Source organism: Schistocerca piceifrons, chromosome X, assembly GCF_021461385.2.
Source record: "Schistocerca piceifrons isolate TAMUIC-IGC-003096 chromosome X, iqSchPice1.1, whole genome shotgun sequence".
Taxonomy (NCBI): Eukaryota; Metazoa; Arthropoda; class Insecta; order Orthoptera; family Acrididae; genus Schistocerca; species Schistocerca piceifrons.
The window spans coordinates 265,213,736-265,231,196 of record NC_060149.1 but is presented as its reverse complement, the minus strand read 5'-3'; the positions used below and the strand labels follow the sequence as shown (position 1 = coordinate 265,231,196).

The following is a 17,461-nucleotide window of genomic DNA, read 5'->3' as shown; positions in this document are numbered from 1 at the left end:
ATTTGCCATTGTGAAAGTGAAAATTTGGTTCATTTCAAGTGCTATAAATTTCAACAGAGCTTCTGATAGAAATAGCATGAAAAAGGATAGAACGCTTGAATCAGGCGCTACTTGGCAATTATGTCCTGAAGATGAGTCATCAAATGCATGAAGTGCTGGACTGAAAACATGATTTTGCCAATCAAATTTCTCATTCTCACTATGGCGTGGCCTCTTACGGATCAATTCAACTTCACTTTCAGAATCTGAAGAACTACTGTCTTGGCAAGCTTTACTAGGTGAAGTATGTGGAGGTGTATTACTACGAGATTCTTCTGATGAATCTTCGTCACTACATTCATTGAAGATGCCACACTCACTGTCACTGTCACTCCTTGCCAGTATCTCCACTACCTCTTCGTCAGTGCAACAACAACAATGTGCCATTTGTCTGTGGAATTCAAAAGTGACAGCACTCTAAAAATCCCGATGAAACAATAGATAGCTAAACGACACCACAGAAGCAGAATGCAAAAGATCACATGAACCAGTTAGCACAAATGTAGAACAGCAACTGCGAAATCCGTAGCAGAGTGTTTCCCAGATAGCAAGGACAGCAGCACAGAACAATAAATAGGGTACATCCATCCCAGGGAGTGCACGGAACAAAAGAACTTGTGACGGGCCACCATGCAGCCCTGAGCGGCTATTGACGTCCGCAGACCTACAGGCAGTGGAATCGGCTGCGGTATAAGCAGTCATTAGGACTCAAGTACTGGCCACACTGCGCGGTGAATGCCGTCTGCAGGGCCCACGGGAAAGCCCACTTCAGCGGCAAACAATGTCTGCAGTCCCCGCGGCAAGACGGAGGGCTGTGGCAAACAACGTCTGCAGTACTCAAAGGGTTAAGTGAGAGTTGTTATAGTTTTTAAGTTTCTCATTGAAAAATTTTTGCCAGAGGTTTCCACTGTTCAGTTATTCTTTATATAGGTTGGAGCTAAGGAAGCCATCTTGTACGAACATACTTCACTATTTTGTATGGTTTAGTGCCATATATATTTTAGCACAGTTTAACAGTAGTGTCTTTCTTAACGTTTTTGCACACAGTAGTGAAAATGCTTTACAAATTATTCAGTATGAAAATATTCGAGGATTTCCGCACCCGTTTGTGAAGATAAATGAAGTCAGTGGCAGGAATAAGTTTGTATCTTATGCATGGTTGAACTTTCTTCAAGAAAGCAACTCCTCCTCCTACATATATGTCCCTCTATTGCAGGGGCGGGCAAGGCGGGCAGGAATCCTGCACGTGTGCGGTGCACTTGCACTCATGCAGTTAACAGGTGTTCTGCGTGCACGCAGGGGCAAGCTGGCCACCCACTTACCTCCCCTCCCCACCATACCTTCTGTCCACTCCTTCCTCTGTAATGCGTTTTGGTTTTCTAGCTTGCTTTATTGAATGATGAAATAAGGTTAGCAGGAGTGCTCGAAATAAATCATGGTTTGAAAGAGTACCTATTAACTACGATACGTTTTATTTAATTATCACAGGTGGAGTTTACAATACGTTTAATATCTGGAACAAAATTTCTGCATGCAGACAAACACAAACAGTTACGTAAATTTTCATCACTTATGTTTGCTCTTAACCGAGGCTTATTAATTCAGCTAATGGTTTTCCAGCGCAATATTAAGCACAATTTTATAGCTTGCACATATCGCTGGGCTATTATTGTTGTTGTCCTGAAAAATTGAAAACAATGCCCCATAAAATGTTAAATCAGTTAGATGAGAGACATGACGAGAGAAAGTCGCAGATCTCTCGTGACAACGGCAACTAGGACAGATGGATCTAATATCATCTGGTCGCTCTTCTTAAGCTCAGTCGATTTCCCCATCCGCTCAGAATCTGACAATAAATTGTACTCGTCCTTGTGAAATTTATTATAATGGCCTTCAAATACTAAACTTCTGCTGACCAACGAGAATACTGCCACATATAAAACATTTCGAATTTTCACATTTGCACAAAGAAAAAATGATTCTCCCATTACTTTTTAAAAGATAGCAAATGTCCATGTCTCCGTTTCCTTGATTCACTCTGCATTTTCCGGTTCTTGAAATACAACGTTCACTGCGTAGTGGTCGCTTCGCATCGACGTCCGCGGCTTGGCCTTGTACTACACTGCTGCAACCTGCCGGCTGTCGCCACTGCCCCATTCGACGATTGCACGCGAGCAGCACACATGCAGCGCTGTGCGCTCACGAGCCGCGTGCAATGTTTGCCCGCCCCTGCTCTATTGTATCTGCATTGTCACATACAGATAATGTGCAATTTTTCCAGGTTATTCCTTTTCTCAGCAGCTATTCACTAAATACATTAAAGATGTCATCTGGTTAGAAAAACTGCAACAGCTTACAGCAGTGGACAAGGAAAAAAAATTTTCCCGGATTTCCCGGTTGAAAATACACTTCTCCCAGGTGAAAATACACTTTTTCCGTGTTAATTGACAGTATACTTTTCTCGGCACTGTAAAACTAGTCAATCCTTAGAATGTTTATGGTTTTCTACACAAATGTAAGGGGGGGGGGGGGGGGGGGGGGGAGGAACACGTTTTGAAAAGATCTTTGATGTGCAGCAACATGTATGCTGCATTTCTTCGTTTTACGGAGGTTTAAATTCGAATTCCACCAAACACTGCATGTTACATTCTGAAGCAATGAAATCGAGATTGCGACGCACTTTTGTAAGCCAGTCATAGCTCATGTCACGTGATCTCGGCAGCTGACGACAGCACAGGACATGTAGTGTAGTCAACCAATAGCAAGATCACTCTTAAATAGTGCAAACACACAAAAAGAAAAGTTAATGGTTTAAATTAATATACACAGTTTTGCTAGAAGAAAAACAAAACTTTCACAAATAATATTGGTCTCTAAGATTAATAAGCTGCAAGAGAAGCTAAGCTTCCACATATAATGCTGATCATTTTGCGCGTGTTACACTTAGATGCATCACACAAATGTGCCAGTAAAATTTTTAATAAATCGTACATTCTCACACATAGTTCATCTTGCCTTCAGGAGCATCGGAATTTCGTGAACTATACTAAAACGCATAATTCGGCTTAAAGTGCACAACCATATGTCCGAATTCGGATTTAAAGTTTCTTGAGTACCAGTACTGTATTATCTCATGTTTGGTCCTTTATTATGGCATAATGCCATACGAGCTACAAGATGGAAAACATGCACTTAAAATGCAGTGAACAGTTGAAACTAGCCAACAGTGTGAAATTAAACACTTCGTTTCAAATAAATTGACTGCCTCAGCGTAAAATATTAATAAAAGACAAATTTCTTTAGCAAACCGACAAAAATAACTTCATTGTTCTGTAAGGTGATTAATGCTTGACTATCAGAAAGGTGGAAATAAAACCTGAAACTAACATCATATTTTAGCCTTCCGTAATTACACGAACGTATTTTAATTCATTTGGTAGCTCCCGGCCACAGTAATCCATTTCGTTTTTATTAAATGCGAAAGCAACAAATGAAAAGGAAACAGCAAAATCACTAAACGTAAACACAGGTCACGTGGAGACTACCCACCTCCCCACTACAACTCAGACTGCTCTGTGGATCAGCCCTGGATCTACGATATTTCCGAACTGGAGCAATTTAGATAGTGGCGCCCAGCCACACATCTGTAGCTAGAAGTGGGAGAAGGTACTACTCATAGGTGGCTCAAATGCGCATACGCAAGAGCTCACCCGCAACTGCTCAAATGAATCAAATGTAAACAGCTGTCATGTCACGTTCATCAGAGGCAATTTGTTGTTAGGAAGCACTGCATATTCTTCCTAAAGCCTTTGACACACTTTGGTTGGCAGACGCTTGTATGAGCACTGTGTTTTGTTGTTGTATATGGCGCATTTCCTTTGCGAATTAAGTTTTATTTTCGTTTTTTTTTTCTCATTCATGTTTTTTTGCTGCAGCATTATTCTGTAGAAGCTGGATAAACTAATATCCTTTGTCAGAGTATTGGTTCTTATCAATCAAAATCACAAAAATTTAACTGGTAACTAAAACAAGGAAAAATTCCTGGAATTCTAAAAAATTCCAGGGTTTTTCCTGGTTTTCTCCCGGATCGTTGCCACTCAACATAACCTATCTTAGTAAACAGTGGTAACGAAATTATTCATAGACAGGTTTACTCAGTACACAGGAAGGAAATCATTATGTACATTTGACAAGTAGTAGCATATGATCAGCAAAATGTAAACAGTACGTTTCCTGTTTTTTTTAAACATTAAATTATAAAGCGTGCATTTCCATAATTTTTAGTAACTTCCCATAATTCTGTAATTAAGGTAACAAATCCATAAGAATTACAGGCAATCCATAATAACTGGCAGCCATGAAAAATCAACAAAAATATTTACAAGATACCTACTTTCTCAAATGTTCAGTTCATAATTGTAGCTGCAACAGCCAACATTTTTGTTTTCTTATAATCTAACTTGTTAATTTCAGACTGCATTATTTTCTCGGAAACTTCTGGTTATTGTTGTTTGACAATTTCACTTAGTCGTTTCTTTTTATCGTTTTTATACAGGGAACTTGCATTATGCATAGACAGAATTAAACTTCTGTCAATTTCAAAATTGTCAACACAGTCTACATCACTGATCATAGCATAAATAGGTCTTTGAGCATCAAGACTTTTTTGTCTTCAATCGTCATATGATCAATAGACATGTGTCTGAAGTGGTGTAAGCAGGACACATGCTGTCTGGCATACAGGTTCATTGCCTACGCCCTGAACAGTTTATCAGGAAGCTACAACTCTTAGGGCAACAGTACAGCTTGCTACGGACTTTTTCAGTCACTTATGACCACATATTGACACAGTTGTGGAGTGGTTAGTTTCAGTCAATCTAACACTGGCCATTAACGTCATCAACATGATGTTAAACCAAAATCTTCCTTCCTTCTTACCAACAATCGAAGTTTTCCATGACTCTGAATTACACTAAAGCCACGAAGTGACACCGAGTGGCATTTCCAAAACTGCTGAGACTGTGACTTGCGTCTAGTTGAAAGTAACAAAATGATCCTACTCAGCAAAACATTGTCAAAATAGTGGCTTCTAGAAGTGAAAGGAAGGAATATTAGTGTAGAAAATCACACTGGCAATGAAATGATTAGGAGTTTATTAATCAGTCAATGTTTTTCACAATACCACTTCACTGAGATTAGGAAAGTATGGCTAGGCTAAGTGGCTCTGTGGGTAAGTGGCAGATTACCGATTCAAAGGTCTGGGAATTGCTCCGCAGTTGATCCAACACCATTTTCTGTCACTTATTGCTTCTTCCATCTTTGACATTGAAGTAGGAAATGTCAAGTTACACCATGGTTCAGAGTCCATGACAAATTGTAGGTCTCTCTCTCCGACTCAACAAGTCAGTTCTAAAGTCAAAGGAAGGTACTGGTATACGATCTCCAAGAGGAGTACTGCGGTATTCAAATCGACCTCTAGCTGGGTAAACTTCTACAAATATGTTATCTAACAGTTTTCTGATTTCCCACACAATTCTGGTAGAAAAATCAATAGCAGAACCCAGGTTATAAGTGATGTGCTCAAATTCAAGTTCCGCAATTTCCAACTTTTACTAAAAACTATTACTATGCTGTTTTATGGTCTGTTTTGAAACTATATGCAGACCTTTGAACAACTTTCACATGCCCACAATCACTCATAATTTTTCTGCATGAAAATCAAAGGTTAAATGCAAACTAAGACAACTGCCCTGGCCTGTAAGATTCAAACACAGAAATTTCAGTCAGCCAATAAGCTCTTGCCATGTAGACCATGGACATGACTTTCCACCAGCTAATGCTCACACACTTACTTTACGTTCACAAATTTTTTATGCATACAATAATATCAAGGTATTTTACGAAACTCCAGTTACTCCAGCAGAGGAAAGAAGGAAACAGAGAGATGACATTGCCACAAAAACAGATGAGTTAAATATAGATTTCTTGATAATAGTATAGTTACATTATTGTGTCAGCTACCCACAACATGTAAAATTCTATTGTAAGCTAGCCTTCTTTGTGCTGCAATATTAATTGCCAGCAGTGTATTTCGCCATTTGTCTTCATTTACTAAACAATACATTTTGTATAAAAAAACTATAAACATACTTACATCTCTTTCTTGATACCAGCGCTTTAACCGAAGTAAAAGTGCTTTAATCCCCACTGCAAGATAATCAGGAAGTTTCTTCCCTTGCTTATTTAGTTCTTTCATTTCCATAAGAATGCTACCAGCAGCATACCAGTTTATAGTCTCAAATGCAGGGTAACAAAATTTGTTTGGAGTCTGTGCTCTTCGCTCCATCTCATATATTCTGTAACATGAAAATTCCAAAAATATTTTACACTGCAGTGCACAAAAAAAGGGGGGGGGGGGGTGAAAGAACAATTACTTGCAGTGAATCTACAAACTATTGTCTGTTTAAAATTACTTTATAGTTAATATCTGTCATCTGGTGCTGCAGTGTTGCCACATTGGCTACTACTTGGTTAAAGGCAACACCCAAACATGGCAGATCAACTCATAGGTGCTGAAATGCAAGTTCTTGTAATGAGGAGCGATGTTGGAAGCTGCTGCCATCAGATACGGCAGAATGTGAGAGGCTTTGTCCACAACTGATTTTAAATGACCAACAGCTGAACTGTTGCAGACAATATGTTTTGTAGCCCCGAATTTACACTCATGTCCTAACATAACTACAACCTCTTGATGTGCAAAGTATCCAAGAAACCGGTGACCAGCAACCTGCGGCACCACTATTAATCATGCTCACTTTGTTCACACTGATTAAAGCTGAGCTCTATGAACAAACGCAAAACAAGAAAAATTCAGTTTCAACCCTAAAAGTGAATTGTAACAACTCGCTGTTGCTACATGAGCTGACATGATACTGACCGATGAGCAGTCCTGGTTAGAACACATTTACAGGTTATAGGGGACACAGACAGATTCCAAATGAAAAACGAATGATAGGAATAAAAATAAGAGCAAATAAAAAAGGCAATAAAATGATGAAAGCGATGCAAAGAAAGACTAAAAATAAGACTACACTGAAACCAATTAATAAAAAATAATAATCACAACTATTTGATAAAGATTTAAAAATACAAGTATTGGGACCCAATGGGATTTGAACTCGCGAGCTCCACGATTTGAAGCCGTAACTGTACCCCTGTGCTACCGAAGACCTTTTGATGGTGTTGTTGTATATATTTATCTTTAGAAACAGTTGCACTGATCATTGGCTGCCTTCCAAAAGTTGGGTTTCATGCCATGTCGTACAAAGTTTACCTACTGTAAGCCAATCTTTGTGATGATAATAACTGAATATGTGAAGCTCAATTGCATCTTGTGTGAAAGAATCCAGTAGTCTGTGACTAGCAGTGTGTATAAATTGTGCATTATTTCATTGCCACTGATGCTGAGTGCTCTGATTGGAGGAACATACCTCCAGCATGTGAAGTATCAACTAGCAAGTAATTTTAAGCACAGAGCTGTAATGTAAAAAATGAATGAGCACTCACAAATATAAACCTCAAATTTTTATATGTTTTTCCATATTCATGAAGTGCACATTGTAAACATCATCATGTAAGCAAAATGCTCACAAATTTGAATATAAATTTTTAACAGTACAAAAGGTAAAATCTGAATAATCTCAAAAAGTGTGTATCCTGACCTACAAAACAAGAAAATACTACACTCAGGCTTTAACAAATAAAATATGTTTAACTAGTATCCTATGACTGAACTGGAACTGAATTATGTTAATAGAGGTGCACTTCAAGAAATTGTGATACACAAGAAGTAAGAACAGAACAAATCTGGGATGAAGCAGAGGATTCCATCTGTAAATCATCAACTTTTAACAGTAGTAAACCAGCTGACATTGTTTATTACTGGCAAATTAATGGAACTTAACTTGCAAAGAGCACATTTTCATCAAAGCTGTTGTTCTAATTGAAATATCAATTCACTATCAAATACTTTTCTCTTCTATTTGTGTGCAGGTCTCATACAGAGTGTATAAAAACATGTCAGAAATTATAGGGCTTCATTCTTCACTTTAAAACTTTACAAAAAGTTCATGTGAACCTGGGTCCCAAAACCCTTCATTAGGGAGATATGAAAGGAATTCCCTACAGTAACCCCTGGTCGTATAATTTACCAATAGTGTGCATTTTTACTTAGTTTCTTGTTTACAGTTGGTAAAAGCATTTGTTTTGTTTTGTTTGATTGTTGTCTGGTCTGTTTCAGAATAACTTACATCACAACACCACATAACTATGTATTCACACACAACTATGTATTCAGTGTCTGAAATGATGGATATGCACAATATGTAAGGCCTATCAGATGGGAATGCAGATGTAGCATGTCAATTTTATACTCTATATTAACCTGGCAGGCAGTTACCTTGTGCAAGAACATTTGTATGACTCCATCAGAGTGTGCAAGAGATAGGATCATTTGAAAAGAGGGTTGCAGATGATGAGACACCATGAGATGTACAAATGCCCGAGCTGGAAGAAAAGGTGCTTTGTACTGTGAATGAAAGCCCATCAACTGGTACAAGGAGAAATGCGAAAAGGGAGGGCATTAATCACTTGATGATCTGGATCATTCTGTATGAATATCTTCTTTGTCCATATCATCTTTAATAGGTGCAAGGATTAAATGAGGCAAACTTTCAGCCAAGAATAACTTACAGTCAGCACATGTTACAACAGTGTGCTGTGTTTCTGTGATTCTTAGCATGTATGTTACTCACTGATGAGGCTGGTTTCTTACACAATGGAATCTTCCACTGTCACAACAATCATGTTTGGTCTTAAGAAAGCCCTCATGAAGTCCAACAAGTCAGACATCAACAGCAGTTCAGCCTCTATATGTGTGGTGGAATCCTTCATGTTCATCTCACTGGTCCCAATTTCTTTCCAAAATGTCTTATTGGACAGCCGTATCTGCAGTTTCTCAGACATTAGTTGCTTAATTTACTTGATTATGCAGTTCTGGATGTCAACGAACTCAGTCTATGTACAGTAGCACTCCAGGGAGGCTACCCTGTGCAGCAGACAATCTGAAGTATCTAAAAAGCTAAGAACGATGTCACATGAAATAGGAGAGCATTGTAACTGCAAGAAGAATTGCATTGATTTGCTAACTGATGTAGCGAAGTCAATTTTCTGAAGGACTGGAATGAGCAAAGTTGTCACCTGACAGGACTGATTTCTGTTGACAATGTACAAACTGATGGCCTTGCAGATATGAGATAGTAGCTACTTTGCGTGATTATACATTTCATTTTAAGATCAGAATAATGAGAGACAATTCTGTGACAGAATTGTCTGTTTGTCAAAAATCCTTCATATCACTGCATGGTATTTCAAAGAAAAGATTAAAGACTATCAGGAATTCCTTAAAAAATGAAGGCATGGCACTAGTTGATAAACGAGGGAAACACAGAGACCAAGTTCATAAACTTTCAACAGAAACAGAGAAAAACATCTGGGTTCACATCAAGTCATTCAAAGAATGGTTCAGTTATTACAGCATAAATACAACACAGAAACTGTATTTGCCTGAAGAACTCACAATCAAGATGATGTTCAAGATGTTTCAAGAGACATATTCTACTTCTTCCGTATCATAATGAAACTTATCGTAAAATATTTAATACAAAATGTCATATCTCATTCGGTTTACCTCAAAGTGATACATACAGTACTTGTGATAAGTTTTCTGTAACTTTCAAAGCTCTAGAGACACAACTCACACGTGAAACAGATGGAAAGTAAAGATCAGACGTTCAAAGTAATATTAAGAGAGAGAAGATTGAATATGAACAGCACCGCCATAAAACTGATGCATTCCATCAGCGTAAAAGACAATCTTGACAGAGAAGCAGAAAGTTTACAAATACAGAATCGATACGTATAGATTTCCAACGAAATCTTCCATGTCCAAACATCAGCATCAACATTGTCCAATATAAGTGATAGCTTTCTCTATATCTGTTTAACATACATCAATTCCCAGACAGTAATGCAGTGTTTTATGTTTATCCTGAAACTATAGGGAAGAAAGATTCAAATTAAATAGTTTCTTTTCTACATCGTAATGTTATTTCATTTCTGGATCCTAATGTTAAAAATTTGGAAATCTTCTGTGACTCGCGTGGTGGTTAAAACAAAAACTACACCCTTTACAGGTTCATCCATTATCTCATCCATCACGCAAAGCAATTTGTGTGACATTCCCAGTAAGCGGACATTCATACCTGGAAAGTGACAAAGACATGGACCTCACCAGACGTAAAACAAAAGCTGAGCTCCCAAAGGACTGGACAGACATGAATAAAGATGTGCATGTGAAACCCACTCCTTTTCAGGTTGTTGAAGTTGATGGCTCAATGACACCTGACTGCACCGATTTCTTGCAACCAAGATACAGACCAAAATGTCCATTCCCATTGCAAATTATTAAGGAGATGAAGATGGAACATCACCATCCAAGGCTTATCACACATCATAACACTTACAATGGATCTTGGATCACATCAGTTGTTACGGCTCCTGCTGGATGAATGGAAGAGGAACCAGAACTTGCAGAAAGAGTGTTTTTGTTCCCTTCACCCTGTTACAAAGGTAGGGTGGTAAAGACTTTAGTCACAATAATTAAATGAAACTAGATCACATCAGCGTGTAAAATAGCAGGTCCTGCTTTATTATAACAAACCTATTGAGATACCATGCTAATAAGAGGTCGCATGTCCAATGTTTCAGGACTGCTACCTATCACCAAGGAAAAGTATCATGATCTGCAAGAACTGACGGTGTTCTGTGACACTGGGGCCCAAGAGTACTATACAAATATTCCTTTCCAGCAGTGAATTTGCAAACACGTTTTGTGTTATTTGTTCCTAATAAGTAAAAAATGAGAAATGAAGACTGTGGGTTATAAAAACTGTGATTTATGCTGACAACTGAAATTACATCCTATTAACTATATTTTAATGTATGTGTTGTAACCATTTATTGAATAATTGTTGGTAGTTCTATACCAGATGATTTAAAGATATAAAAGTTGAGACATTATAATTTGCACGAGTTCAATGAAAATAAAAACAGAATATTGATAAACAGTATTGCTCCTAAAACCTGATTAGTCATGAACATCCTGTACAATAATGACTAGACTCAAAGGTGAATAGATCTTTGTCAAGGGAGTTGCAGGGAAGTTTTATAGTGAAGTATCATACCAATATCACATTACATTCTGACTTTTACAATCTAAGTAGTGCATAATACAAAGAAATTAAAAAATAGACATTCAGATAAAGATATACAAGGGTCCTAGTTTTAATAATATTTTTTTTCCACTTTTAAGTTATCCTAAAGAAAAGGTCATTGAATATACTGCATAAATTACAAAAGCATTATTCAATAACCAATGAAACTGCAACGTTTTAAAGTTTAAAATTCCTCACCTGAAAAATCTATACAATGGACTTAACCCCTTCTTTCCGTGTGGTCTTCAAATCCTTTCATACCTCCTCAATGAAGGATTAATGTACCCATAATCATATGAACTTTTTGTAACGTTTTGATGTCAGGACTAAGTCCCTACAGTTTCTAACACTTGTTTTTATACACCCTGTTTCTGCAGATTATTTCCATCTTCCTGGTCATGAGCTACTCAAACGTTGTATTCATGATCCATTAGCACAATATGTAATAATTAAATAGCAGTCATCGAACAATAAGTAAACACACACAAAAATGATATAGAAGCAGCTCAGGCTCATACAGTAATTGGGGTACAGCACCAACTACTAATTATTCATAATTTAAAACAAACTGTAAAAATAATAATTCACTCTCTCTCTCTCTCTCTCTCTCTCTCTCTCTCTCTCTCTCTCTCTCTCTCTCTCTCTCTCTCCCCCCCCCCCTCCCCCCACCCCCACCCCGCAAATACACAAGTACTTTAACTCAGCACTACAAAAAGCATTGATCATCAAGCAGTTTTTAAAACCCTATTAAACTTCCCTGGATTTCACCTACCAACAAAGGAGCAGTTACTTGGTACTTTTCTGAACTCCTGATGGCTCTAGTAACTCATAAATCGAGCAAAAAATATAGAACCCGATACTTCGACAAAGCTGTGGCAAAATCTTGTTGCCTTCCTAATGTAATGTGTATTCCACTATGTTTCAGGACTGCACCCACACGATGTCAACTTCCTGTTACAATATTGTAAATGACAACCAGGCAGCTATTTTCAGACGAGTTTTACAATTGGAGATTGCATATGCATGTCACTAAGTTAATACCAAAAATTGGCACAGTGGCGCATGAGCATACATCTCTGCTGCATGACCCCTCTCTTTCAAATTTAGCGCACTAAATCTTAATCTACAGCTGCACCTCACAAGCCTCCTTATGACATGTGGAGGAGGATACTTTGCGTACCCCTATCAGTTCTCCCTTTCCCGAATTGTGCGCAGGGTCGTTGATTAGCATCTACATGAACTGGAATCTCTCTCATTTTACCTTTTTGGTCTTTCCATGACACATACATACAAGGAAGCAATGTATGGGTAGACTCTTCTAGAAAACTGCACATCATACATTTTAGCAGTAAATAACAGCATGACGCATAATGCCTCTCTTTGTAATGTCTGCCACTAAAGTTGAACGAGCATCTCTGTGACACTTTCATGCTTACCAAACAAACCTGTGATGAAACACGCTACTCTTCTTTGGATCTTCTCTATTTCGTCTACCAATCCTTTCTGGTATGGGTCCAAGACTGACGGCAATGTTCAGTACTGGTCGAATTAAGGTTTTGTTGGCTACATCTTTTATGGATGGACTACATTTTCTGAGGATTTTTATGGTGAATCACTGTTTGGCATCTGCCTTATGTTTTATGTGGCCATTTGACTTTAAATCACTCCAAACGCATACTCTCAGATATTTAATAGGTGCAACTGCTCACAGGGACTGTTCAGCCATGGTGTAATCATACTATGATGGGTCTTTCCTCCTATTGAAGCGAAATACACTCCCTTGAGGTATGCATTAAGTTACTTTTACATCTAAAGATTTCTCTCGGTTAAGAATGGCATGCTGTGTTCTATTTGCTAGGAACTTTCAATCCACTCACAAAGCTGGTCTAATATTTCCACTTTAGTATTTTGCTCATTATGTGACAGTGTGGAACAGTACTGCATGTCTCCCAGAAGGCAATATTCTGAGGCTCACAGGTTCAGGTGTAAGGTTGCAGTTGCATGCACACTGTCTGCTGAACTGCAGGTCCATGAAGTTAAAATTCAGTGGTGAAACTGATAAAATTGTTGTGTGAAGTGTCTTTAGGCATAAAAAAATTGACTTTGTGAAGAAAATAAAGAAATGAACATGTCTCTTGCCTTTGTCTGCTGAAGCAATCATCACGGATAATGAAATCTTCTGTCAAATGTCTTTTCCACAAACCCCTTAATAATTAAATCCAAGAAAGATCTCTTCATGGCCAAATTCTTTTGTGGCATAGGAATCCATGGAATGACCTGTGGACATACAATGATCAGCTATTGCTGCCTTACCACAAGGCGAGTGTGGTGATAATGTTCCACGCACATTGTGCTTGTAGTCTGACCACTGTAGACCATGCCATGTTGACATGACATTTGACAGACTCCAGGATTCTGCAAACACTGATCTTCCTTTACCGAACTGAGAAGCACACAGGTTTATGTAACTGGGCAGAAGATAACTTTAACATAATCTCCACTTGTAAAACTCGCATCAAGATGACTGCCTGGTTTTCAGCCAAAATGTACCATCCCTCAAAGTTCCAAGAGTGATCTTATTTGTGGTGTGTAAGTGACGACAACACAGTAATTACAGTGGCAGCTTGCACTAGCAACTGTAAACAATATATGTGTATTAAATCAGTCAGTTGTGAGCAGGTAGTGTTAAGTAGTAACCGTGTAGCTATAGTGTGCCAATGATGATGTCACAATTCACAATGGAGCAACATCTCTAAATCAAGTATTCAAAACATTCTCCAGAATGTATTGAAGAAGAGAACAATGTGTGCAACGTTTGTCTCCCACACCTTAACTTCTGAACAAAAACAATGACAAATACCTATCATGCCTTGACTGAAATACTGAAACGAAAAACAAGAACAATTCTTTACGAGAGAGAGAGAGAGAGAGAGAGAGAGAGAGAGAGAGAGAGAGAGAGAGAGAGAGAGAGAGAGAGATGGGTGAGAAGACTTGGTTTTAACAATACAAACCTTCCACAAAATTACAAAGTGTAGGAATTCACATGATGTAACCAACAAACAGGACTTTTTAGACAGTTTCACATGGTTGTATGAATGTTCTGTGAATTTTATTTACCGTATTTACTCGAATCTAAGCCGCACTTTTTTTCTGGTTTTTGTAATCCAAAATACCGCCTGCGGCTTAGAATCGAGTGCAAAGTAAGCGGAAGTTCTGAAAAATGTTGGTAGGTGCTGCCACAACTAACTTCTGTCGTCGAATATATGTAGTGCTACGCAGGCATGCTTCACAGGCACAAAGACAAATACTGGCACCAAAAACCTCTGCGTCAGTAAATAAATAAAAAAAAAAGGTGGGAGACGAGCTTTTTTTTCTCCGCCCCGAGATTCGACCACTGCATTTTCATACATTATCCAACGAAGTAAATACAAATTCCGTATTGTTCCTCTTCGAACGTAGCAGCATTTCAATGTACTACGAAAATCCGACTGGCAAGACTGTTTGGGATATTTGCCAATATGGCCAACTCTGCTTTCTGAATTTTTTCCTAACTGTGAGAAGAAATGGTTGGTAATAGGAACTTTTATGAATTGTGAATCACATGCAGTATTCTCTTCACCATAAGAATAATACGAATATAAACATTTTGCCATGTATTCTTTCGTGTTTGCTGCTATCTCATTTAAATCCTGTCCGCCTAATAAACTACGAAACTAGAGTGAGACAACAGCAGACGCGGAAGAATGTACATACCATGTCATGTTTATATTCGTATTATTCTTATGCCTAATAGTGATACAGTCACAAATGAAGCACGGCAATTGACTAGATTTTTAAATCTAAGATGACTTTAATTTCTGTGCATAATGTAATGTACTAAAGAGGTGTCTGCAAAGATTTTCAAACGGAATAAATTTTCACTAAATCTTCGTTCAGAACATCTTCTATCATACGCAGTCTATTATTTGGTTCTTGTTGATCATTATCAAAGAAAGCAGCAGTGTAAGTAGCAACGAAGCAGTCTCTTGCCATTGTTTCGCTAATGAGACGATTTCTATCTTTGTTTTTTTTTTTTTAATTGTAAGCGGCGGTAGCGTGCACAAAAGCAAGCCATGCCATAAGCGGCGACAGGCCGTAAACCCTCATTTTCAGAATGCGACAAACAATGCATGACACAGTACAGTAATGCATTTTCAGCTTTGAGTGACGGAAACACCTATAACAAAGAGAACTGCACTTGTCAGGTCAAAGAAAAATAAGCAATCAATTCAAACCACACGAAGCATGTGAAAAAGGAAGGGCACCTGTATAAATACGGACGGAGCGCCTGACACATAACAACGGCTACCTGGCAAAGCTTAACTGCTAAGCTTACGACTCGAATCAAACTACTACAGCCGTATCGTCGTTCATTCAACCTAAATTGTGTCTCATATTACAATGGACCAACTTTGTTTCGATTTGGAAGTGCAGCCTAAAACTTTTCTTTCCCCTTGAATTTCGAGTCTCAGATTTCAGGTGCGGCTTAGATTCAGGAAAATTTTTTTTCCTCGATTTCGAGTCTCATTTTTCAGGTGCGGCTTAGATTCGAGTGCGGCTTAAATTCGAGTAAATACGGTAAGTGAGGGGAGACTATGTGGAAAATGTGAAGCCTTAAAACTACTATCTTAACGTTCCTCTACTTTATTAACCCAATATTGAAACTTAGAGAACTGATGGGTAGCTTGGCAAGAATTCACTATCAGCCAGCTCTTGCAATTTTTCTATTGCAACATAAAAATGTTTATAACCTGTGGTAGTAATAATTAACATCTCATAAAACTAAAGAAAAAATACACAATTATTTATCTCACATAAACTAAGATGGCACATTACAATGAAATTAATAACAATCATTACTGTCAATTAGATTACATGTACAGACAGCAGAATGTTGCCACTCATTTATGACACAAAAATTAACCACTGCAAATCATGGCCCGAGTTAAAGTTCTGTATGTCACTTGCCACTGATGTCAATAAATAACAATAAGTCATTATTTCAGTCTATGTTGAGAACAACTGAAGACGAAATGCCATTTGAAATATTATGCAAAAATAATCCTGTCAGTACTGCAGACCTATTCCAAGACGTCATTGAATATTTCCCCACATATGCTCTTTATCAATCCCCTTACTGTGAGACAAACATTCTTCTGGCTTGCCAGTTGTGTGTCTATTGTGATCTCTATTATAACATATGAAACACAATCCTAAACTATGATACTGTGTTGTTAATTTCCCTGCAGTAGAAGTGACAGTGGGTTGGTTATAAATCAAAGATGATTACTTCTGGTGGTAGTATGCTCAAACAGTTGGCAAGCTAGAAATTCACAGGCAACAACTTCTACCATTAGTCAACACACATGAGACAGTTCTGACTTCTGAAACAAATAATAATGATGATAATAATATACTATTAACTGAATTCAGTGGTCTATCAGGACACAGAAGTATCAACAGCTTATTACTTAGTACAAGCAACAGCAATAATAGGAATGCAAACCTTGTCATATCATTTCATCTGGATTTCATTCTGACCATATGCAGTTTAATTACAGAAAAATGGAATCAGAAGATAACTAACAGATTATGCTGATTCTCTGCGGAAATTGGAATCAACTACTAAGGTAGTCCTCCAATCAGGAAAAGTGTGTTGGACCTCACAGCTAATGAGATGATGCTGTTGTAAACTCACTCGCACTCCTTTTACTGTATTAACTCGAATCTAAGCCGCACTTTTTTTCCGGTTTTTGTGATCCAAAAAACCACCTGCGGCTTAGAATCGAGTGCAAAGTAAGCGGAAGTTCTGAAAAATGTTGGTAGGTGCCGCCACAACTAACTTCTGCCGTCAAATATATGTAGTGCTACACAGGCATGCTTTGCAAGCACAAAGATAAATACTGGCGCCAAAACCTCTGCGTCAGTAAATAAATTAAAAAAAAAAAAAAAAAAAAAAAAAAAAAAAAAAAGGTGGAAGATGAGCTTTTTTCTCCGCCCCGAGTTTCTACCACTGCATTTTCATATGTTATCCAAAGAAGTAAATACAA

The 17,461-nt window shown here is 38.0% G+C and overlaps 1 protein-coding gene across 1 annotated transcript in view; it reads right to left on the bottom strand.

Moving 5' to 3' along the window:
* Positions 1–17,461, bottom strand: part of LOC124722122 (lysine-specific demethylase phf2-like) — a 173,992-nt gene that overhangs the window by 69,444 nt on the left and 87,087 nt on the right. The window contains exon 9 of the mRNA XM_047247327.1: positions 6,194–6,395. Within this exon, the coding sequence (XP_047103283.1) occupies positions 6,194–6,395 (202 nt within the window). The remainder of the gene's footprint in view (positions 1–6,193; positions 6,396–17,461) is intronic.